The sequence below is a fragment of the Ursus arctos genome, unplaced genomic scaffold (genome assembly GCF_023065955.2).
Source record: "Ursus arctos isolate Adak ecotype North America unplaced genomic scaffold, UrsArc2.0 scaffold_13, whole genome shotgun sequence".
Lineage (NCBI taxonomy): Eukaryota > Metazoa > Chordata > Mammalia > Carnivora > Ursidae > Ursus > Ursus arctos.
Window position 1 is genome coordinate 12,582,443 of NW_026622797.1, and position 18,479 is coordinate 12,600,921.

Below are 18,479 nucleotides of genomic sequence, written 5' to 3' on the forward strand. Positions count from 1 at the left end.
AGACACATGTAGACACCGTCAGACATAGAAGTCCCTGCCCTCAGTGTTACCTTTCATGCTCATGATACTTCTTTGAGGGCTGCAGGCAAGGAAGGGGGACTCAGAGCTGAGCAGTTAGGGCTGCCGTTATATTCTGAATTCTGATCATCTTTCTAGACCATCGGTTCTTTGGTTGATTCTGATTTGCATCAGAATTTGCATTTGTTAGTTCTTTTCTAGTGATTTAGATCAGGATAAGTATCTCCTGAAGGAGATGATTCCTGACAATACTACTTTCATCTCCCCTGTCCCCACTCTGGGCACTCTCCCTTCATGGCTAGGCACAGGACGCTCAAGGGACTGCAGGATGGGTCCCTTCCACAGTGTTGTGCTGGATCTCTTGGAGGGGTGGGAGGGGACAGGGTCAGATTGCAAGGCCTACAACTTTGACGCAGAGTTTCCTGGTGAAAATTGCCAGCTGGAAGGCATTACTTACCAGGGTAGAAACCTCAAACGAGGGCAGGCCATTTGACTGACTGTTTTTTGGGTAACTTGAATCCTTGAACTAAGGTAGTCTTTCTATTTTTACTTCCTTAAATTATCCTGGCATGGATAGATTTGCTATTTCTAAGTTTTTTTTGGTAACGGATCGTCTGCTTCAGTAGTGAAACCCAAAGAGCGGTTGTTTCTTGGTTACGTTTTCTGATGTCTTGGGAGTGACAGAAGTCTTAGAAGACATGAGTTCCTAGCAAGAAAGCAGAGTTTGCTTTAGAAACAAAATACTGACTGCCCTGTGCTCTCCCTGTTGATGCTTCTTGTAAGAAATTGAAGCCGGGATTTGTTGCTACACAGTGGGTAGCTCTTCAGTGATGTGTGGACCAGCTTTTCCCAAATGGTTAAGAGCACAAGCTTTTACCTTGTCTTCAGCATTACTGTGCTCTCAGCTTGATGCCCTAAAAAAATGTCCAGTCCCTCCTCCTCAAAAGCATTTGCTCCATTCCATAGATACAGTGAAAGAACTTGGTTTGTTCTTAATTGGGCTTCCAGGGCTGCCTTTGCTGGATCTTTCCGTGTGTTTGGATTTCATACAGCTTGTGCTTTGAAGGCAGGAGAGGCCTTAGAGATGGCTTCATATGCTCGCACTCTAATCAGGGCAGAAAACCTGATAGAGTGTTCCCTAAGACCAAGTTCATTCACTTGCTAATTATTTTTTAGCTCTGAGGAGTTTGAGATTTAAGTTTCTGGGCAGTTTATTTCCCTTCTTCATACTTGGCTGTCGTTAAGTGAAGGTAACTCATGCTAGCTCAGACATGTTATAGGAACATACACCTTAGACCTGGAAGGAACCGAGGGGTCCTCTGATCCACAGTTTTCAAGACAGTGTGTTGTGGTCCCTTTCTTCAAATTACGTTTAACCTGAAGTGTGGCAGGAAGACTGAGAAAATCAGAGCTGTGAGTAGTGGTGTGCATGGGGGTCAATTCTAATCCAAGCCAGCTCATCCGTGCGTGAGGAGCCCAAGAACTGGGAGTCAAAGTGGTTTAACCAGAGTAACACAGGCCATGGAGTAAACTCCAGAATAAGAAATCTGTTCCTTTTGATGGAGAGCAGATCACTGACTGCCAGGGGCTGTGGGGAGGGAACTGACCAGCAAAGGGAACTTTTTTGGGGTGATAGAAATGTTTATATTACGATTGTGGTGTGGTTACCTGACTGTATGTATTTGTCAAAAAGAACTCATTGTCAGGTTGAAAATTGGTGGATTTTATCATGCCTCAAAAAAAAAAAAAAAAAAAGAACTTACCAAAAGGAAATAATAAAGTGGATAGAAAGTTGTGAGGGGTGTCCTAAAACATGTTTAGGATTTTTGTGGGGGAGGAGAGGTAACATTTTCTCTGCTTTTTAATTCAGTGTAATTATATAAAATGGTTCTTTCAAAAATATAAAAAGAAAAAAAAACAGATTCACGTAAATCCTGGTCTCGTCTGTTTTTCCACTTGGCAGACTGATCATTGCTTTGTACTCATCACTGCTGTTAGTTATACCAGGGCTGGTAGAGGGCCAGATAGTAAATATTTTAGGCCTCGTGGGCTGTTCGGTCCCTGTCACAGCACTCAGTTCTGTCACTGTAGCGTGAAAGCAGCCGGAGGCAGTAGGTATGCCAAAGAATGTGGCTGTGTTCCTATAAAACTTGACTTACAAAACCTGGCAGTGGGCCGAATTTGGCCCGTCAGCTGTATTTGCTAACCTGGAAGTTACGCTTTTGTTCCTTTTGGAGAAACTCAGCAAAGTGGACATTTTCTACATTCTCACCAGAAGGATGAATGTCTTAGGAAAGTGGCAGTACAGGGAAGTTTGGAAGAGGACAGGCCCTCCAGGGCTGAGCTCATGGACTTGGATCTGTAAAGGTAGGGTGGTTTTGCTGACACGGAATTGTGGATGATGAATTAAGAGAAAGAGGGGAACTGACCATGGCAACCAGTTTCTAGATTATCATAGAAACCTAGGCAAGAGGGTTTAGCTATGACAATAACACGGGGTGGAGTGGACCTAGGGCAGGGATACTGTAAAACCTAACATAAGAAATAGACATTTCCAAGGGAAAAGCTAAAGATTAAAACATTTTTTTAAAAAAATCACAAAGCAAATATATATGTAGGGTATGACTCTTCATTAATGGGGGATGTGACAACACATTTCAAGTGATTCTCATTAGATCTGATCATCATTGCTTAGAAATATCAATTCTACCGTTTTTGATAATTTGCTGTACTTGTATTATCTTCATTGCTTTCCATGCTACTCTTTGTCCTCTTAGATCAGTGAGGCAGGACAGTGCATCCTGAGCCAAAGAAGGGGGGGGCGTGGCTGCAGTTTCTTCCCTCCGAGTGGATACAGGATAGGCTGATGGGACAAAGAGGATAGGGTTGTGAGGAAATTGGGTTCTTCTTCTTCTTCTTCTTCTTCTTCTTCTTCTTCTTCTTCTTCTTCTTCTTAATATTTTACTTATTTATTTGAGAGAGAGAGAGAATATGAGCAGGGGGAGGGGCAAAGAGAGAAGCAAACTCCCTGCTGAGCAGGGAGCCCAGCTCAATCCTGGGACTCTGGGATCATGACCTGAACCGAGGGCAGACGTTTAACCGACTGAGCCACCCAGGTACCCAAATTGGGTCCTTCTAAACCTGAGAGAACTGCTTCAGTCAGAGGCCTCAGCAGGTGCAAAGGCAGCAGCACAGCTTGGTGTGTGCCCTACTGTCTCAGGCTGCCCTGAGAGGTGACCCGTGGGCCCCGTCTCTCCTCCCTGTTACCTAGAGACAGTGTTGTAGTTTTGACTCTTTAGGAAAGGTCAGTCAAGGGCCTGTCCAACCAGGCAAAAAGAATTCCTCAATCCTTCAAAATTACACACCCCTGTGTCTCAAACATGGTGTTATTGCTGAAACTCTGATTGCTATATTTAAACCAGTTTTATCGTCTAGTTTTAAAATTAAGGCCTAGAGACTTCAACAAAACAAGGGTGACAAAAGAAAGTCTTTCCAAAGGGATGTAGTTGGATGGCTCATTTCATAAAAAGGGCACTTGGAGGTCCTGCCAGTACACCATGCTCTGAAATTAGTTTTGCTCCATTAATCATATTATGCCCACATAGAAACCAAACCATACTGAGCTTTGGTTTGAAACCTGATTTTTTTTTTTTTTTTTTTTTTTTTTTTTTTTTTTTTATCCTTAGCAAAAGACCATGTTTGGGAGATAGTATAACATAGTGGGTCAGGGGTGTCAGCCAGTTGGGAAGGCAGAAGAGCTTTGATGTCAGGTCTTTACTGTTTAACGTCTTTAAAAGTGTTGGGAATTCCAAGAATATCGTGGTTAGGTCTAAACGTATGACCTGAGTCTTGTTTCCGTCCCATCTCCTTCGTAGTGGAAGGCCTTGCACATGGTAGTTGCTCCATAAATTGTGTTGAATTAAATTGAGTTTGTGTGATCTGTAATTGATTCCCCTGGTTGAAGAACACAGTATCCCTGATTCTATTTGCGTCATCTGTCACTTGTGGCCCTTAAAAGTCCTGAATAAGACACGAGTTCATAAGCTTTAGCTAAACCAATTTCTGAATCAAACAAAACAAAACCCTCTGGTTAAAACATCCTTCAGGGATCAGAAGTACTAGGTGTAAAATGCTGTAAGACCACTCTGGGCTCATTGTATTTGTAGAATTATAGTTTTTGCTGCCTTGAGCATATAGGCCAAAAGCATAGCCATTGGGAGGTCCTTCCAGTGGGCCTCACCTGCAGATCAGAGGGTGATCTAGTCAGTGACCTAATTTTAGTCTCCTACAGGAAAGAAGAAGAAAATATCTCTACATTTTCTGTAGTGGGGCATTTACTGTAACTTCTTCATCTTCATGGGCATAAGCCTTCCCACATATTATAGAGATTAATTAATAAAGAATAATTTTTAATATGGGACAAGTATCTTGTCAAAGACTGGGATTTTACTTTGGGGTTTTGTTTTGTGTATGATCCTCTCCTTAACGTAGAAATGACCTTCTTTAATCTTGCAGCATTGGGACTTGAAGCACGTACCTGTAGATGCGATCACAGACCGTGGTTTCCTTCTCTCTAGTTACTCTCTTGCGTAGGAAAGTAAAATCAGGTGGCTTGGACATTGGTGTGACATTAATATTTTTGTGAAGTTCCTTGTCTTTCTTCATGCCTTCATTTATTCACTTCACAAACATTATTAAGCACCAGCAGTGTTCCAGATACTGGGGGATAAACAACGAGCAAAGGGAAGCCTCCGCTTTCCTGGTGCTTCTATTCCGGTATCAGTCAGAACACATTTTTGGGTGGAATGGATGATGATGGCAGACTCCCATGCTTGGGAACACCTCCTGGGGAGGACAATAATAATCTCTCATTTACTGTGTTCCCGAGGAGAGGCTACCTAAGCATTTGGTCTCCCTGGCAACTTTTATTCCGAACCGTTAGGAAACGGAGGAGCTGAATAAATCACATTAGAGTCATTACCATGTGCTTCATAGTGTTCTCAGCCCATTACGAATAACTAACAGGTCAGTTTCCTTACGGATCTGTGCAGTGGGTAGTGCTGTTATCCCTGTCTTACAAACCGGGGAGCTAAGTCGCTTGCTCCAGGAAGCAGGAAGTGGGACTAGTACTGGTGCCCAGGCCCTTCGCCACTACCTTGTCTCCTTCTACCTCTGGGGTGAGAGGTTGCTCTTTTTCCTTCTCCCATTTGGGATTTCTTTGAAAGTTTAAGAGTGTTCACTGACAGATTTGGGGACAGTGGAAGGAGTCTGGGCCTCCCTCCCTGTGGCTTGCAGTCTTCGGGAGCTCCCTGATTCTTCACATGGAATTATGTGTTTAATTTGTGTAAATGGAATGTGTTTAATTTTATTTAATGATGTGTTTCTCTTGGTTCTGCTAGACGTTCTGTAAGTTCCTCGAAGCAAGGATCTGGCAGATAGGTACATGTGACAAATAGGTCAAAGTGTGTATTGCAAATTCTAAAATGATTAGACCAGTGTACTTGAAATTGGGGATTTTCCCGTCCTTTGTGGGACTGCATAATAGTTTAATTTAGCTGGTTGACAAATGTTTAACTGTATTCTGATCAGTGGGATGTGAATAATAGGTCATAACATATTGGAGTAATAAAACTGGGGGCACTGTTATATAAAACCTAGCATATTCAACATACGTGTCCCTTGGGAGGAAGTCTTTATGCCATTGTAGATGCTGTTTGTAGGTAGGTAGCAACATGGCATTACTACTTGATAATCTCCTGCATGTCAGGGATCTTTTGATTGTTTGAGGTTAGGTCATTTATAGTCCCTTGGAATCCTCAAGGACATTCTGCCCCACCCCTTTCAGGGAAATGTTTTTCTGTATTCTTCAAGTTCTCAATCTCTGTTCATATATTTACAACCGTCATCCTATCGAGAACCCTCATTGTACCTCCCCCTCAACTTTCCCTGTGTCCAAAATATTTTCTCTTGCTCTCAAGCTACTTCTGAAATCCTGTTCCCTCAGTGAAAGTCTTCAGTTAATTAAAAGAGGAATCTGGCCTCATCTTTACTTCTACTTATTACTCAGGGATGACATTTAACGAAATCCACGGTGCATGGTTCTTCCCTTATATTTTAATGGACTAATTTATTCTGCACATGAAACCTAATAGGAATCTCTGTTTTATGCTTTACTTTGCGCAGTGAGCTTGCTTGGCACAGTAAACATGAATTTCAGTTCTGCTGGTCCCTGGTCCTTGTTTATTTTGTTTGAGAAAGAGTTTATGACATGCGGATGAAGAGGAACTGAAATGCTGTTACATTTGTGTTGGTTTAATGGGACTGCCATAAAAAAGCACCACGGACTGGGGTCATGAGACAACAGAGTTTATTTCCTCCCCGCTCCAGAGGCTGGAAGTCTGAGATCCTGCTGCTGGGAAGGCTGGTTTCTTTTGTGGCCTCTCTCCTGGGCTTGTAAATAGCTTTCCTCTCCCTGTGTCTTCACGCGGTCTCGCCTCTCTGTGTGTCTCCTCTTCTTATAAGGACACCAGTCATCTTGGATTAGGGCCCATCCTGATGATCTCATTTTAACTTAATCACATCTTTAGAGCTTTATCTCCAAATACAGTCACTTTCTGAGCACTAGGGGTTAGGACTTCAACATACAATTTTGGGGAGACACAATTCGGCCATAGCAAAGTTTAAGTGTATAACACGGTTGTCCTAAACTTTTATGACAATTAAAACAAAAATTCCTTTTAAAGCTTAAAAATAGTCAAGGGAAGAGGACATCCTAATAGAAGATTGCAGGATATTGCTTGTGATCTGGGTTAGAACCGGCTAAGGGATTTGGGGTGAAATTCATAGTAATGAAGACTTTTTTTGTTTGTACTTTCCCAGTTGTTTGGATTCAATGACAGTGCCTTCTAAGTACTTCTAAGGTTTTGTGATTCTCTCTTAATAAGTGTTTGTAATTAGACCTTATTGCTTATTTAGGAAGATGCTTGGGGAGGAATTTTTACAATCCCATGTTTCCCAGGTAGAATGTGAAAGAGGAGAGCTTGTGTCAAACAGGCCTTGATTTGAATTCGAGGCCTTCTCTTCTTATAGCAAGCTGAAGGAGATGGCTGTAAAAATCCTTCTCTAGGCATCTTACTAGCTGTGTGGCTGTGGACTGTTGTGTAGCCCCTGTGTGCCCTAACTTAGGCATCTATAAATTGGGAAGAGAGCTATCAGGGGCTTTTCTTGGCTCTTGGCACTTGTCACTATTGCTTATTGTAGATAGATGTCGTCCCTCTATAGACGACCCTGGGTGGCGGGGCTCTGAAATGTAACCCCTGCCCCCTGGGTAGGGGGATCGGTCTCCATACCTGCTGTCTTGGGTAGTCTCCAGTGCCTGTCTGACTCACGTGCCCTGATGGCCACTTGTGGCTCGTGGCCGTCTAAGTGGAGCTGGGTTTATGTCAGTGTCTCTAATCTTGCCTGCTCTGTGATGGAGCCTCTCGGCGAGATAGATGTCACTTGAGATAGATGTCACTTCTAGCAGATCACCTTAAAATGATTTTTTCTTACCTCTTCTTCCTGTATTTTATGGGGTCCCCAATAGTTATAAGGACATTGTTCTTTTTATGTCTTCTCAGGAGGTAAATGATGAAAGTTTGTGGGGCCGAGGTATCATTTAGCCTAAGACATCACCTTTTAAGATCCACAGATGTTAGTATTGCCCTAAGTGCTGAGTTTCCTAGTCCAGAGAACCCACATGGCAGAGCTTTGGTGAGGGCTCAATGAAGAGAGAGAGAGAGAGAGAGAGAGAGAGAGAGTGTGTGTGTGTGTGTGTGTGTGTGTGTGTGTGTGTGTTTGAGGGTGGCAGAGGACAGCTGCGTGCCTTCCACCTACTTTATGCTAGCTAAATTGAATTTTCATCCTCTGTGTTGGGATTAAATTTTTATAAGCCTCATTGTTGAAAATACTAAGGTGGCTGTTATTAGGCTTGAATAGACCAATTGATTCAGTGTAAAATTTTATTCCAGTAAAACCATTGAAACAAGTTGATCAGAGAGTTCTCTATATGGGCATAAAGATACCCAAGTTTTCTGTTAAGCTTACCTATTTTACCTATTTTAATCGTTGTATAAGAGCATTAAAATACAACAGTGTCGGCAGTAGTATTTGACCTGGAGAAAGTCCCATGAGCGAACCCATTGACCATTGACTTTCTCTGGTACCACTGCTGGTATCATCTTCTTTGGATTCTGTATTCATCAGAACTTTTTCAGTTGCAAGGGACAGAAACCCAACACAAACAAGCTTAAGCTGGAAAGGGAATTTATTTCAATTTAAGTGAAAAATTGTAGGACTCGAAATATCCTTAAGCAGGATTAGATCCAGGAGCATATAGGATATTATGGGAGCATTTTCTTTCCCTCAAATGGATTTTTTTCAGAAAACTGGTGAGAAAAATGACTGCCAGCATCCCCAAAGTTGTATTCTTATGACTTCCAATTGGAAAGGAAGAACCTCTGTCTTACTATGTCCATACGTTAAATATCAGAGAAGATTCTTATTGGTTCTGTTTGGTCATCCTTGAACCTATTACTGGCCGGCGGGTAGAATATTTTGGCCAGCACCCATGGCAAAGCATCTTGATTGGCAAGGCCACTGGGATCACATGGGCTGCGACAGGGCTGGTGTACCCTCCCTGCCTCGCAAACAAACATATGTCTCGTGTACATAACCAACATTTCCAAGTCGGCAAGGGTTTAGTGTTTATCCTTTTAGTTAAAAGGGAATGGGAAGGTAACCACCATAAAATTGTGCTAAATCCATTTGAAAATCTTAAGCTGCACATTGCAGATCTGTTTGAGATGACAAGATGATGACACATCTGAAAAGTGTCCATCAGGTGGGGTGTACATTGTATAGACAATCAAATAGTTGGAACATAATTGGAGATTCCTGAGGTTGATTTAAATGTGAGCAGTGTTTTGAGTAAAGGTAACAAAATGATAATAATGGACTTCTGCTTTTTTTGGTAGGGTTAGATGATTGCCTGCAACAGTATGTCCACAAGTTTGAACGGGAGAAGATAAATGGAGAGCAGCTGCTGCAGATTTCCCATCAGGATCTTGAGGAGCTGGGGGTCACACGAATTGGACACCAGGAACTTGTGTTGGAGGCTGTCGACCTTCTCTGTGCACTGGTTAGTTCGGGAAAAGATGATCTGCGCCACGATGATGTTCTTCAGAACCTCCCTCTCTCAAATTCTCCATGTTCGCGATCTAGCATAGCATCGTTTTCTATAAATGCGCTATTGAAGCGAAGCATGAGCTGAAGACAGCATAAAAAAGGAAGAAAGGAAATCGTTTTCTAGATGGAGAGGTGGCAAACTGTGGCCTGAGGGTTAAGCCTGGCCCATTATTTTTTGTCAATAAAGTTTTATTGGCATGTAGCCCCGCCCGTTCATTTATGTGTTGTCTGTGGCTGCAGTCATGCTAGGCATGGAATAGTTGTACCAGGGATTTTGTGGCCCCCAGAGTCCAGTGTATTTACCGTCTTGCCCTTTAAGAAGCAGCTTGCCTTTTACAGAAAAAAGTCCGTGTTCATTTCATTTTCTTATCTTCTGTGGAGAGTACAAAGAGGGAGATCGTTCTGAACGATAATGCCATCTTCTAAACTGCAATGAGAAATAGGTTCTGATTTTCTTGTCTGTTTTTGTGACTGTGAAGAGCTTTTTTATGTTTCACAGGTATTTGTGGTATTTAAATAACCAATGCTTGTGCTTCCAGTAACCAACCTGTGCAGTGGTGGCTAGGTGGGAAAAACTTTGAACGTAGTTACACTTTGCAGATGATTGAGCTTTGGCCTGAACGTAAGTGAGTTCAGTCCTGCCGGGTTCTGACTCTTGCACGACACCCGTGGCTGCGTGAGTAACTTTTTTAGGCGTGGGCTAAAAACACCTGTTGAAGGCACTGTGTTTACACACTGGTTGCCCCACGGTGGGATCCATGTCTGTCTGTTACGGTGCCCTGTTAAGGATGCAGTCAGGATCCCCAACTGTCAGGATTTGGACCTACTCCGCAGCATTCAGGCTGGGTTAAGTAATGCCGTGAACCTGAGCCAGGGGTATATACAATTACATCACTGAGAATGGTGGGAAAGAATGTGCTCCCGATTATTTTGCCATTGCTGGTCTGCGTTCCGTTGATTATATAACACTTGCCGCATTGTGCATATTCTTCTTCTTAAAATGGACAGAGCTTTGTCTCCTGCTCTGAGATGCGCTGCTCTTGTTTACAAAAGTAATGGGGAAATTATTTGTGGTTGATAAATGAGCTGCCACAGGGGAGACGCTGTGGCCAAGTGGTGTGAGTGTTGGCCTGGGAGGCAGGCTTTTTGCATTCTAATCCTGGCTCCGCTACACACCCCTCACTCTGTGAGCTCCAGGGAAATGGTGGTGTCTGTTTTCCCCATCTGTCCAGTAACACTCTCTGGATGTGGCAGTACTCTACCGTGTGTGTTGCATTGCCCAGAAGATGTCTCAGAGTCCTGTTTATTATTAAAGCTGTATGGGTTTTTTTTTTATATGGTGAAACATGTTTGAGTTTACTTTTATTATACTTTCTGGGAAGATCACTTTTCCATCTTTTCTGCTCATTTGATTTGTCTCTTTCAACTTCAAGGAAGGGCTTTGAGGTACATTACTTTGCAATCCACAGTATGAGAGGAGGAAGGGTCAATTTGAGGCACGTAGTGTATAGCAAGCCAGGTAAGAAGCATAGCAACTGCCTCTCTGCTCTTGCCCCTTCCCTGCCTCTTAAAATATTGGACTGAAGTGAACAAAGCTGGACAAATGCCAGAACCTAAAGCTGCATTTTATCTCCTACAATTTCCTTCTAATTTCCTTTGTAGACAAAGTTTGACCTCAAACTCATTCTGGACATGCTTGGTGCAGTAGACTGCCAGCGAATGCATTTGATAGGAGGGGCACAGGGGGGGTTCTGAAATGAGTGTGCCTTTTCTGGGTTGGAGAGGGTTTTAGAGAGTTTGATTAAAATGTTTTTTCTTCTTGATATAATATCCTCATAAAATGTTCCTATTGAAATGCATATGTTCATTATACTTTTCAATCCATTTACACTGTATAGATCTTTGTGTATATATAAATTGGTGACAATTTTTCACCTTGAACAACCCATCCCTTGGGCAGTTAATGTATATTTGCAGTGGGCCCTGGGGTTATAAAAGAGGTTGTAATGTAAACTTAGTTTAGTGAATGTTGGTTTTGTGATAGACAGGATATGAATAGAACGTAGAAGAAAGAGGAAAAAACAAACCACTGGAAAGTTCTGGAAAGAACAGTGCAGATAGAACGGATAAAAACCTAAAATAGGGAATAGCTATGGGTAAAGATTCCAAAACCAGTGAGCAGATGGCCCACAGATAGGTAGTCATGGATAGAGAAGAGAGCCAGGAGAGAACACCACTGCCTCAAAATACTGACCATGGCCTTGTATCATGAGGTGGAACCAAGACCACTTCTCAGGACTGAATTCAAAGTCTGAGACCCAATTTTTCTCTGCCTCTATGGTAAAGACTCTAGAGCTGCCCTTTCCAGTAGGACAGCTATTTGCCATGTGCAGCTATTTAAATTAAATTAAAATGAAATAAAATTCACTTCCTCAGTTGCACTAAGCTGTATTTCAAGTGCTCATAGCTGTTGGTGACTAGTGTCTACCATATTTGGGCACTTGCAGATAGAGAACATTTTCATAATTGCAACGAGTTCTATTGACTAACAGTGGTCTGGAGGGTGCGATTGAGAGTAAGAATATAATTGTAACCCGTTTTTGTTGCCAGATCAACCAGACCCTAGTTACCAAGACAGGCGCATATATATATATATAAATATAAATTAATTAATTAAATATAAAATACTATATATGTTTTAAAGACTTTATTTATTTGGAGAGAGAGAATGCGCATGGGCAAGGTGGGAGGGAGAGAGAATGTCAAGCAAGACTCCATGCTGAGTGCCAGAACCTGTCACAAAGGCTCCATCTCATGATCCTGATGAGATCAGGACCTGGTCAGATGCTTAACTGACTGAGCCACCGAGGCGCCCCATATTTTTAAGGTTGAGGTTGGTTGAGAAAGTGAACAAAGTGGGAATCAGGAACACATGTTAAGTGATGCCACCTAAATGTGTGATTAAGTGAAATACCTATAACATGTTTGCCTGCCCAGGACACTTCTGTGCACTCATACCTCCCTGAGATTATTCATTTCATCCTTTACCCATCTATGGCAAATCATGAAAAAATGTTATCCTTCTTTATGAGGAGAAATCATGCCAGAAGAGTAATCTTTGCTCACAGTTTGTATTTAACTGGATCTTGCTTATGAGTGTATTAAATGCCCTTAGGAAAAAATGTGGAATATATCTCTTAGGTTGTGGCTTAATTGAGCCAAGTCAGTGAGATGGTTTAGACTGTGTGTCTCTGGTTCTCCTTGATCACATGTGTTAGATCATGAACAGGGTCGGGAGGAATGGGAAAAGAAGGTAGAAGAGAAGTAGAAGATTCATCTTTAGCTAAAATGTGTATAATTACGGCACCAGAAGAGTGAGAATCTGCCTTTTTCCTTCTCTCTTTTTCCTGTCTCCTGTGTGATTTCCCCAGCCAGACCAGGGAATAACCCCCTGATGGCTAACCTCTAATGAAGTGAGATCTCAGCAGAAGGGTTTGTGTATGTGTTTGGAGTTTCAGAGACTCATTTCATTTCTTACTTGGTTTGTATCTTCTTGATACTTTTATCTTAGCACAGTTTCTGAAGGGGAAAAGTTTGAAGGAAAAGATTAATGAAGATAATCAAATCTGGTCTGAGAAATTATTCATTTTCTGTCTTTCCTTGTGGGGCAGTGAAGTCAATAATCCTTTCCTGATTATGTTTCTACGTCAGAGTTCTCTTGAGTGAATATAGTCAGTTTCTTGTTCTCTTCTTGTGTAGAATGGGGTGGAAAGGGAAGGAATTGTCCTTCCTTTGCTCCTTCTTTCTATCTTGTTAAAATTGTACTCCATTATAGCTGCATCTGTCCCTCCTTCCAGTCCTATGATTTGTTTTGGGTGGGAAACCAGAATCAGAGCACACTGAGTGGGAATGAAAAGAACCAGTTAACAAGAAGCTACACTCCCCCTTTATTTTAATATCAAAAGTGGTAGGTTTGTAGGAGATCAAGGTTTAACACTTCTCGCAACACTAAAATGCATTTAATCCTCTTCGAGTTCAAGAAGTAAATGTTGTGGGTAGTAGTAAGAGTTCCAAGTAATTTCTGGTGACATGGACTCTAGAAAGCTGACTTTCCTGCTTTGGGTTTAGAACTCTTTTTTTTTTTTTTTTTTTTTTTAAAGATTTTATTTATTTATTTGACAGAGATAGAGACAGCCAGCGAGAGAGGGAACACAAGCAGGGGGAGTGGGAGAGAAGAAGCAGGCTCATAGCTGAAGAGCCTGATGTGGGGCTCGATCCCATAACGCCGAGATCACGCCCTGAGCCGAAGGCAGGCGCTTAACCGCTGTGCCACCCAGGCGCCCCTGGGTTTAGAACTCTTGATAGAAGTTGGCAGGCTGAGTAATTGACTGAATGAGGGAACAGTTCCCCGTAATCAGTCACAAGTCCTTCAAAACAAGCTTGTCATGTGGCTCTTTATCCATTCACTTGTGAGTCTTTGATTCTTTGGATTTAAGAAGCATGATGAAAATCCGTCTTTATATTTTTGTCTTCTCTGTTGAAGGACAATGTCATATTTTAGTCTGTAGAAAATGCCAGGAAAAAAATGAAGGGATATGAGATTTGGATAGACCATTACTATTAATACAAAGCACTCACTTTTATTATGAAATTTTATTTCATGAAATTATGAAATTATGGATTTATTACGAAAATTTTAAAGCTTGCAAAAGATAGCTTCCAGTTAACGGATCTGAGGAAGTATTTTTATATATTTTTTAAATTTTTTTGGACTCCACTCTTCTCAAAATGTCTATCTCAAATTTTTAAAAAGCACTTTTTATTTTATTACAGACAGCAGCATAGATTTAAGCTTCATGAACATTTCACTGCAGTGAAAACTCAGCTAGAATGTCTGTAGTCCGTGTCACCAGAAATTACTTGGAACTTTGATTACTATGCAAACATTGACTTCTTGAACATCAGGGGATGGAACAGGTTACGACAGAATGTGGGGGGAGGTAGGCAGCTTGTTAGTTTGCATAGATCCAGGGCCACTGGCCACTTTTCTCTTCCTGGTCTACTATGTATCCTGTTTTCTCTCTTCTCCTTCCATTCTGTGTTGGGCAGGGAGCGTGGACGGGGACCGTGCAGCATGGCAATCGAAACCTTGTGCCCTTGCTGCTGATGGCCTTCATTAGAATCCCACCTCTCCACAGATGAGCTGGGTGGCTTTGGGGAATTAAGTAATGGCTCTGTGCTTCAGTTTCCTCACCTGAAAAGATCCTGTCATTCCCACCTTCATGTGCTCTTCGCCTGAGATAATATTTGCTGAGCACTTAGCCCAGTCTCGAGATGGCATAGAGTAAGTGTTTGATAATATCGGTCATTCTGTTATTCCCGCTGTTTCAGTGGCACCACATCCTTGCTTTGGGATGCTATTGCAACAGTATAATAGACCCCAGAAATAGCTTCATTTTTTTGTTAAAATAGTGAAACACCACCTTGGGATATGTACATGCAGTTGAGTACAGAAATTCATCCCTCCTCCCCCCAAAGTCATCTCAGATGTGGGTGTTGTCCTCTGGGATTTGTTCTCTACCTATCACATGAAATTCATTTTTTCAAAGCACCTAAGTAAGTTGAACATTATCCAGAAAGAACACAGGTGAGAAACTCAAGACACGGAAATTACATTTCAGGTGAATTGACATGTGGTCAGTGCTGCTATTTCTGGGCAATTGAGTCTCACCAGATGGAATTTGTCTGTTCAGTGGCTACTTTATTGTCTGCTGGGCTGCCGATTTCATAGTGAGCCAGACACAGAACTTGGTTCTCGCAGCCTTTGCATCTCCGTGGAGGAAGATGGCGCCAAACAGGGTGGTTCGGAGAAGTGGCAGATCGGTGATGAGCTAGAGAGTGAACTGAAGGGGCATTTGGCAATGTCTGGAGACATCTTTGGTTGTCAAAACTAGGGAGAGGGTGCTACTGGCCAGGGGTGTTGCTAAACCTCTTGCGATGTACAGGAATCTTCCCTCTCCCCCTCACCCGAACTGCAACAGAGAATACTGGGCTTTAAATATCAGTAGCGCTCAGGCTAAGAAACTGCTCTAAATAGTCAAGGAAGCCTCAAAGAGAAGGGAACCTTTGGGTTAGTAGGTAAATATGAGAAAGAGCTATTCATGCAAAGATTTGTGACAGGAGCATTTTGAAGTAGCAAGAACAAAGTCCCTGAGACAGGAGTGAGCTGGAGGAGGGACAGAAGAGGCTGGAGTGGGTAAGATCAGCCCTGTGGGTAAATTACGTAGGGTTTTATGGCTGTCGTAAGAGTTATTTAAGTTGCTCAGTGGGCTTTTGAGTTATGATGACAGTTTAGACATTGTTGATTGTTTTGAATTTTTCCCTTTGATTTTATTTTCCACAGAATTATGGCCTGGAAACTGATAATATGAAGAACTTAGTTCTGAAACTGCGAGCATCTTCCCACAACTTACAAAATTACATAAGTAGCCGGCGGAAAAGTCCAGCTTATGATGGAAACACTTCCCACAAGCCCCCCAATGAGTTCCTGACTTCTGTGGTGGAGCTAATAGGTGCTGCCAAGGCCTTGCTGGCTTGGCTGGACCGGTAAGTGATGCATGCGCTTGACCGTCCGAGCAGGTGAGGGCCGCACACTGGCCTGTCTGTTGTCTTAGAGAAATGAGCTGGTGTCCTTTTCCTGTCCCTTCCACTGCACCTCTGTGGGATTTCTGGCTCAGTGGGGTTTTAGGGTCCCTTTGGAAGCTACTGAAACGATGAATACCGGAAAAATTAAGCTCCCCTTGGAGAAGGCATGGAACCATGCTGAAACTGTGTTTCACTGTGGTGAAATGTCCATGATTATTTGGTTGGTCTGAAGGCTGTCAGTTGCACTTCTCTGTCTCTTTTCTGTTCAGATTCCTGTTTTTGAGAGGAAACAGTTGCATGACCTGTCTTTGAAACCAGCCAGTGGTGTGGCTATGCTTATTAGCATACAGTGCAGGATCCCGGTGCCCCCACCCTCTTTTTTAAAAGAATGTTTGTTGCTTTCTAGGGCTCCATTTACAGGGATCACGGATTTCTCAGTAACGAAGAACAAAATCATTCAGCTTTGCCTGGATCTGACCACTACCGTCCAGAAGGTCAGTGCATCATTGTTGCTTTTTAACATTGTTCCCTCCCTCTGCCCTGTCCTCTTCTTCTGAGGGCTCACATGCTTTTCGCTTTTCTGCCCCTCACCATTTTTTTCCCATCCCAACTGGGGAGAGATGAAAGGCTTTTAATTAGATGCATTGTACAGATGGTTTCTGGAAAGTGACCAGTAGCCATTACATCAAAGATTACCTTCTTTTGTTTTAAAATAGTTGAGCTAATAGGCCTGTACTTTCTCTAAACTGTTAGAGCACTTAATTTTTTAAAATAGAAACTCTGGAGGAACTAAGTGACATAACATTAAGAAATGCTAAGGAGGGAAGGATCACGGGAAGGATTGAGGTGGGATTCAGGTATAGATATGGGGCTGGAGTGACCTTCCTTGAGAAGGCGATGCTTGAGTAAACTGACCAGTGTGACTCTGTGCTTGTCTGGAGGGAATGGGCTTCTTAGGTCGTCTTGGGGTGTTTTCCTGGTCATCACAGAGGTGTTGATTGTTATGAACTGATGGTAGAAGAAGTCTGCCCATGGGAGGTACAGATCCTGAGCTGTTCACGTCAGGACAAGGCTGCCTGCTGAGTATCCTCATCACGCTCGCCCCTCCTTCAGGCCTCACACTGCCTGGCACGTGAGAAGTGGCGATTTTTAATTGTGTGTTTAAACAAATGAGATAATGCTTTTGACACATCAGCCAATGAGAATTTGTCACTTATGGGGAGAAATTTAACCCAAACTTAGGGGACACAAGAAGTATTGTTTTTGTTTTCCCTTTGGTGCTCATTGAGCATATGCTTCAGAGACAGATAGCCATGGGTTCAAATGCTACCTCTAATTAGCCCTGGGACCCTGGACAAGGTGCTTAAAACTTAGGAGCCTCAGTTTTTTTGTCTGTAAAATGGGAATAGTAATATTTACCTTACTGGATGATTTGGCAGGATTTCTACAAGTCATTGTTGAATAAGAAAAAAAGGAAAAAAATGTAATATAAGGATAAACGGTGACCCCCCCAAAATACGAAAATGTATGTATATATGTATTTATAATACACATACATCCAAAAACCTTTGTACAAAGGAGTAAGTAAAGTAGGCAATTTGGAAGAAAAGTTGGGAGGGAGAGAAGTGGGGATGGAGCATAGGAGCCAAGCCCCCTCCACCCCAGGAAGGAAAAGAAACTCTTCTTTCATTTACAAAGAATATTACATGATCACATGTATGTATTTGTGTAAAATTAGATGTAGAGAAATAATGTAAAATATTTTATTTTAAAATGATAATATCTACCTCAAAAGATTGGTATGAAGATTAAATGAGATGTAATATATGGAAAGCACAGTGGCCACGAGAAAGAATAGCATAGCAGATAGTAGGAAATATAAAAATCATGCCTTGTACTGGTTTTCTGGAAACAAACTTGATGGTTTAAGGAGAGGAAGTTAACAAGTATGTTGGTCTTTTTTTCTGTTGTTGGGGTTTTTTTTGTTGTTGTTTATTTAATTTGAACAATTTTTAAGGATGACGACTGGCAAAATATGAATAGACATGGGAATATCATTTTATGAACTCAGAGTGAGAAAGATGTTAGGCTCTTGTGAACATACGTTTTCTTCAGCAATTAGAGAACACAGGTGCCTTGGCAAGTGGAATATTTATGCGCACACAGATTAGAAATAACAAACTTGGTGAATGGGCCGAACGCCTTTTTCTATGTGGCGTGTGATGGCAGCGACAGGACTGAATGAGCCGGGAGACTTCACACTCTTGCAGCGAGGAGAAGTACAGTTTTCTTCAAAACTTCTTGGCAGAAGGTCTCTTAACTTCTCTGGAAGAAGCCTGTCTTTTCCATTTATTCCTTTTCTCTGGGAAATTTAAGGAATGGAAGTTGTGTCTTTCTTTCCAGTGACAAGGAGCTTGTTCTCCTTGGGTCTTTATTCCTTTCGTCTCCGTCTGTGAGGAGAGACGTTTGCTTGTCCTTCTGCTCCTTTCTCTCCCCCATGTGTTGCCATCTGTCCTCCTCTTTCTTTTTACTCTGTCTGCCTCCTTCTGTTTAAGGATAACATGTCCGTCTCCTGATCGGAAGGGTAAATA

At 42.2% G+C, this 18,479-nt stretch overlaps 1 protein-coding gene across 3 annotated transcripts in view; it reads left to right on the forward strand.

Moving 5' to 3' along the window:
• The window catches only part of CNKSR3 (CNKSR family member 3), an 85,000-nt gene that overhangs the window by 42,696 nt on the left and 23,825 nt on the right, over positions 1–18,479 (forward strand). For all 3 annotated transcript variants that reach the window (XM_026505102.4, XM_044386441.3, XM_057310933.1), the window contains exons 2-4: positions 9,033–9,196; positions 15,647–15,849; positions 16,295–16,382. In XM_026505102.4, the coding sequence (XP_026360887.2) occupies positions 9,033–9,196; positions 15,647–15,849; positions 16,295–16,382 (455 nt within the window). The remainder of the gene's footprint in view (positions 1–9,032; positions 9,197–15,646; positions 15,850–16,294; positions 16,383–18,479) is intronic.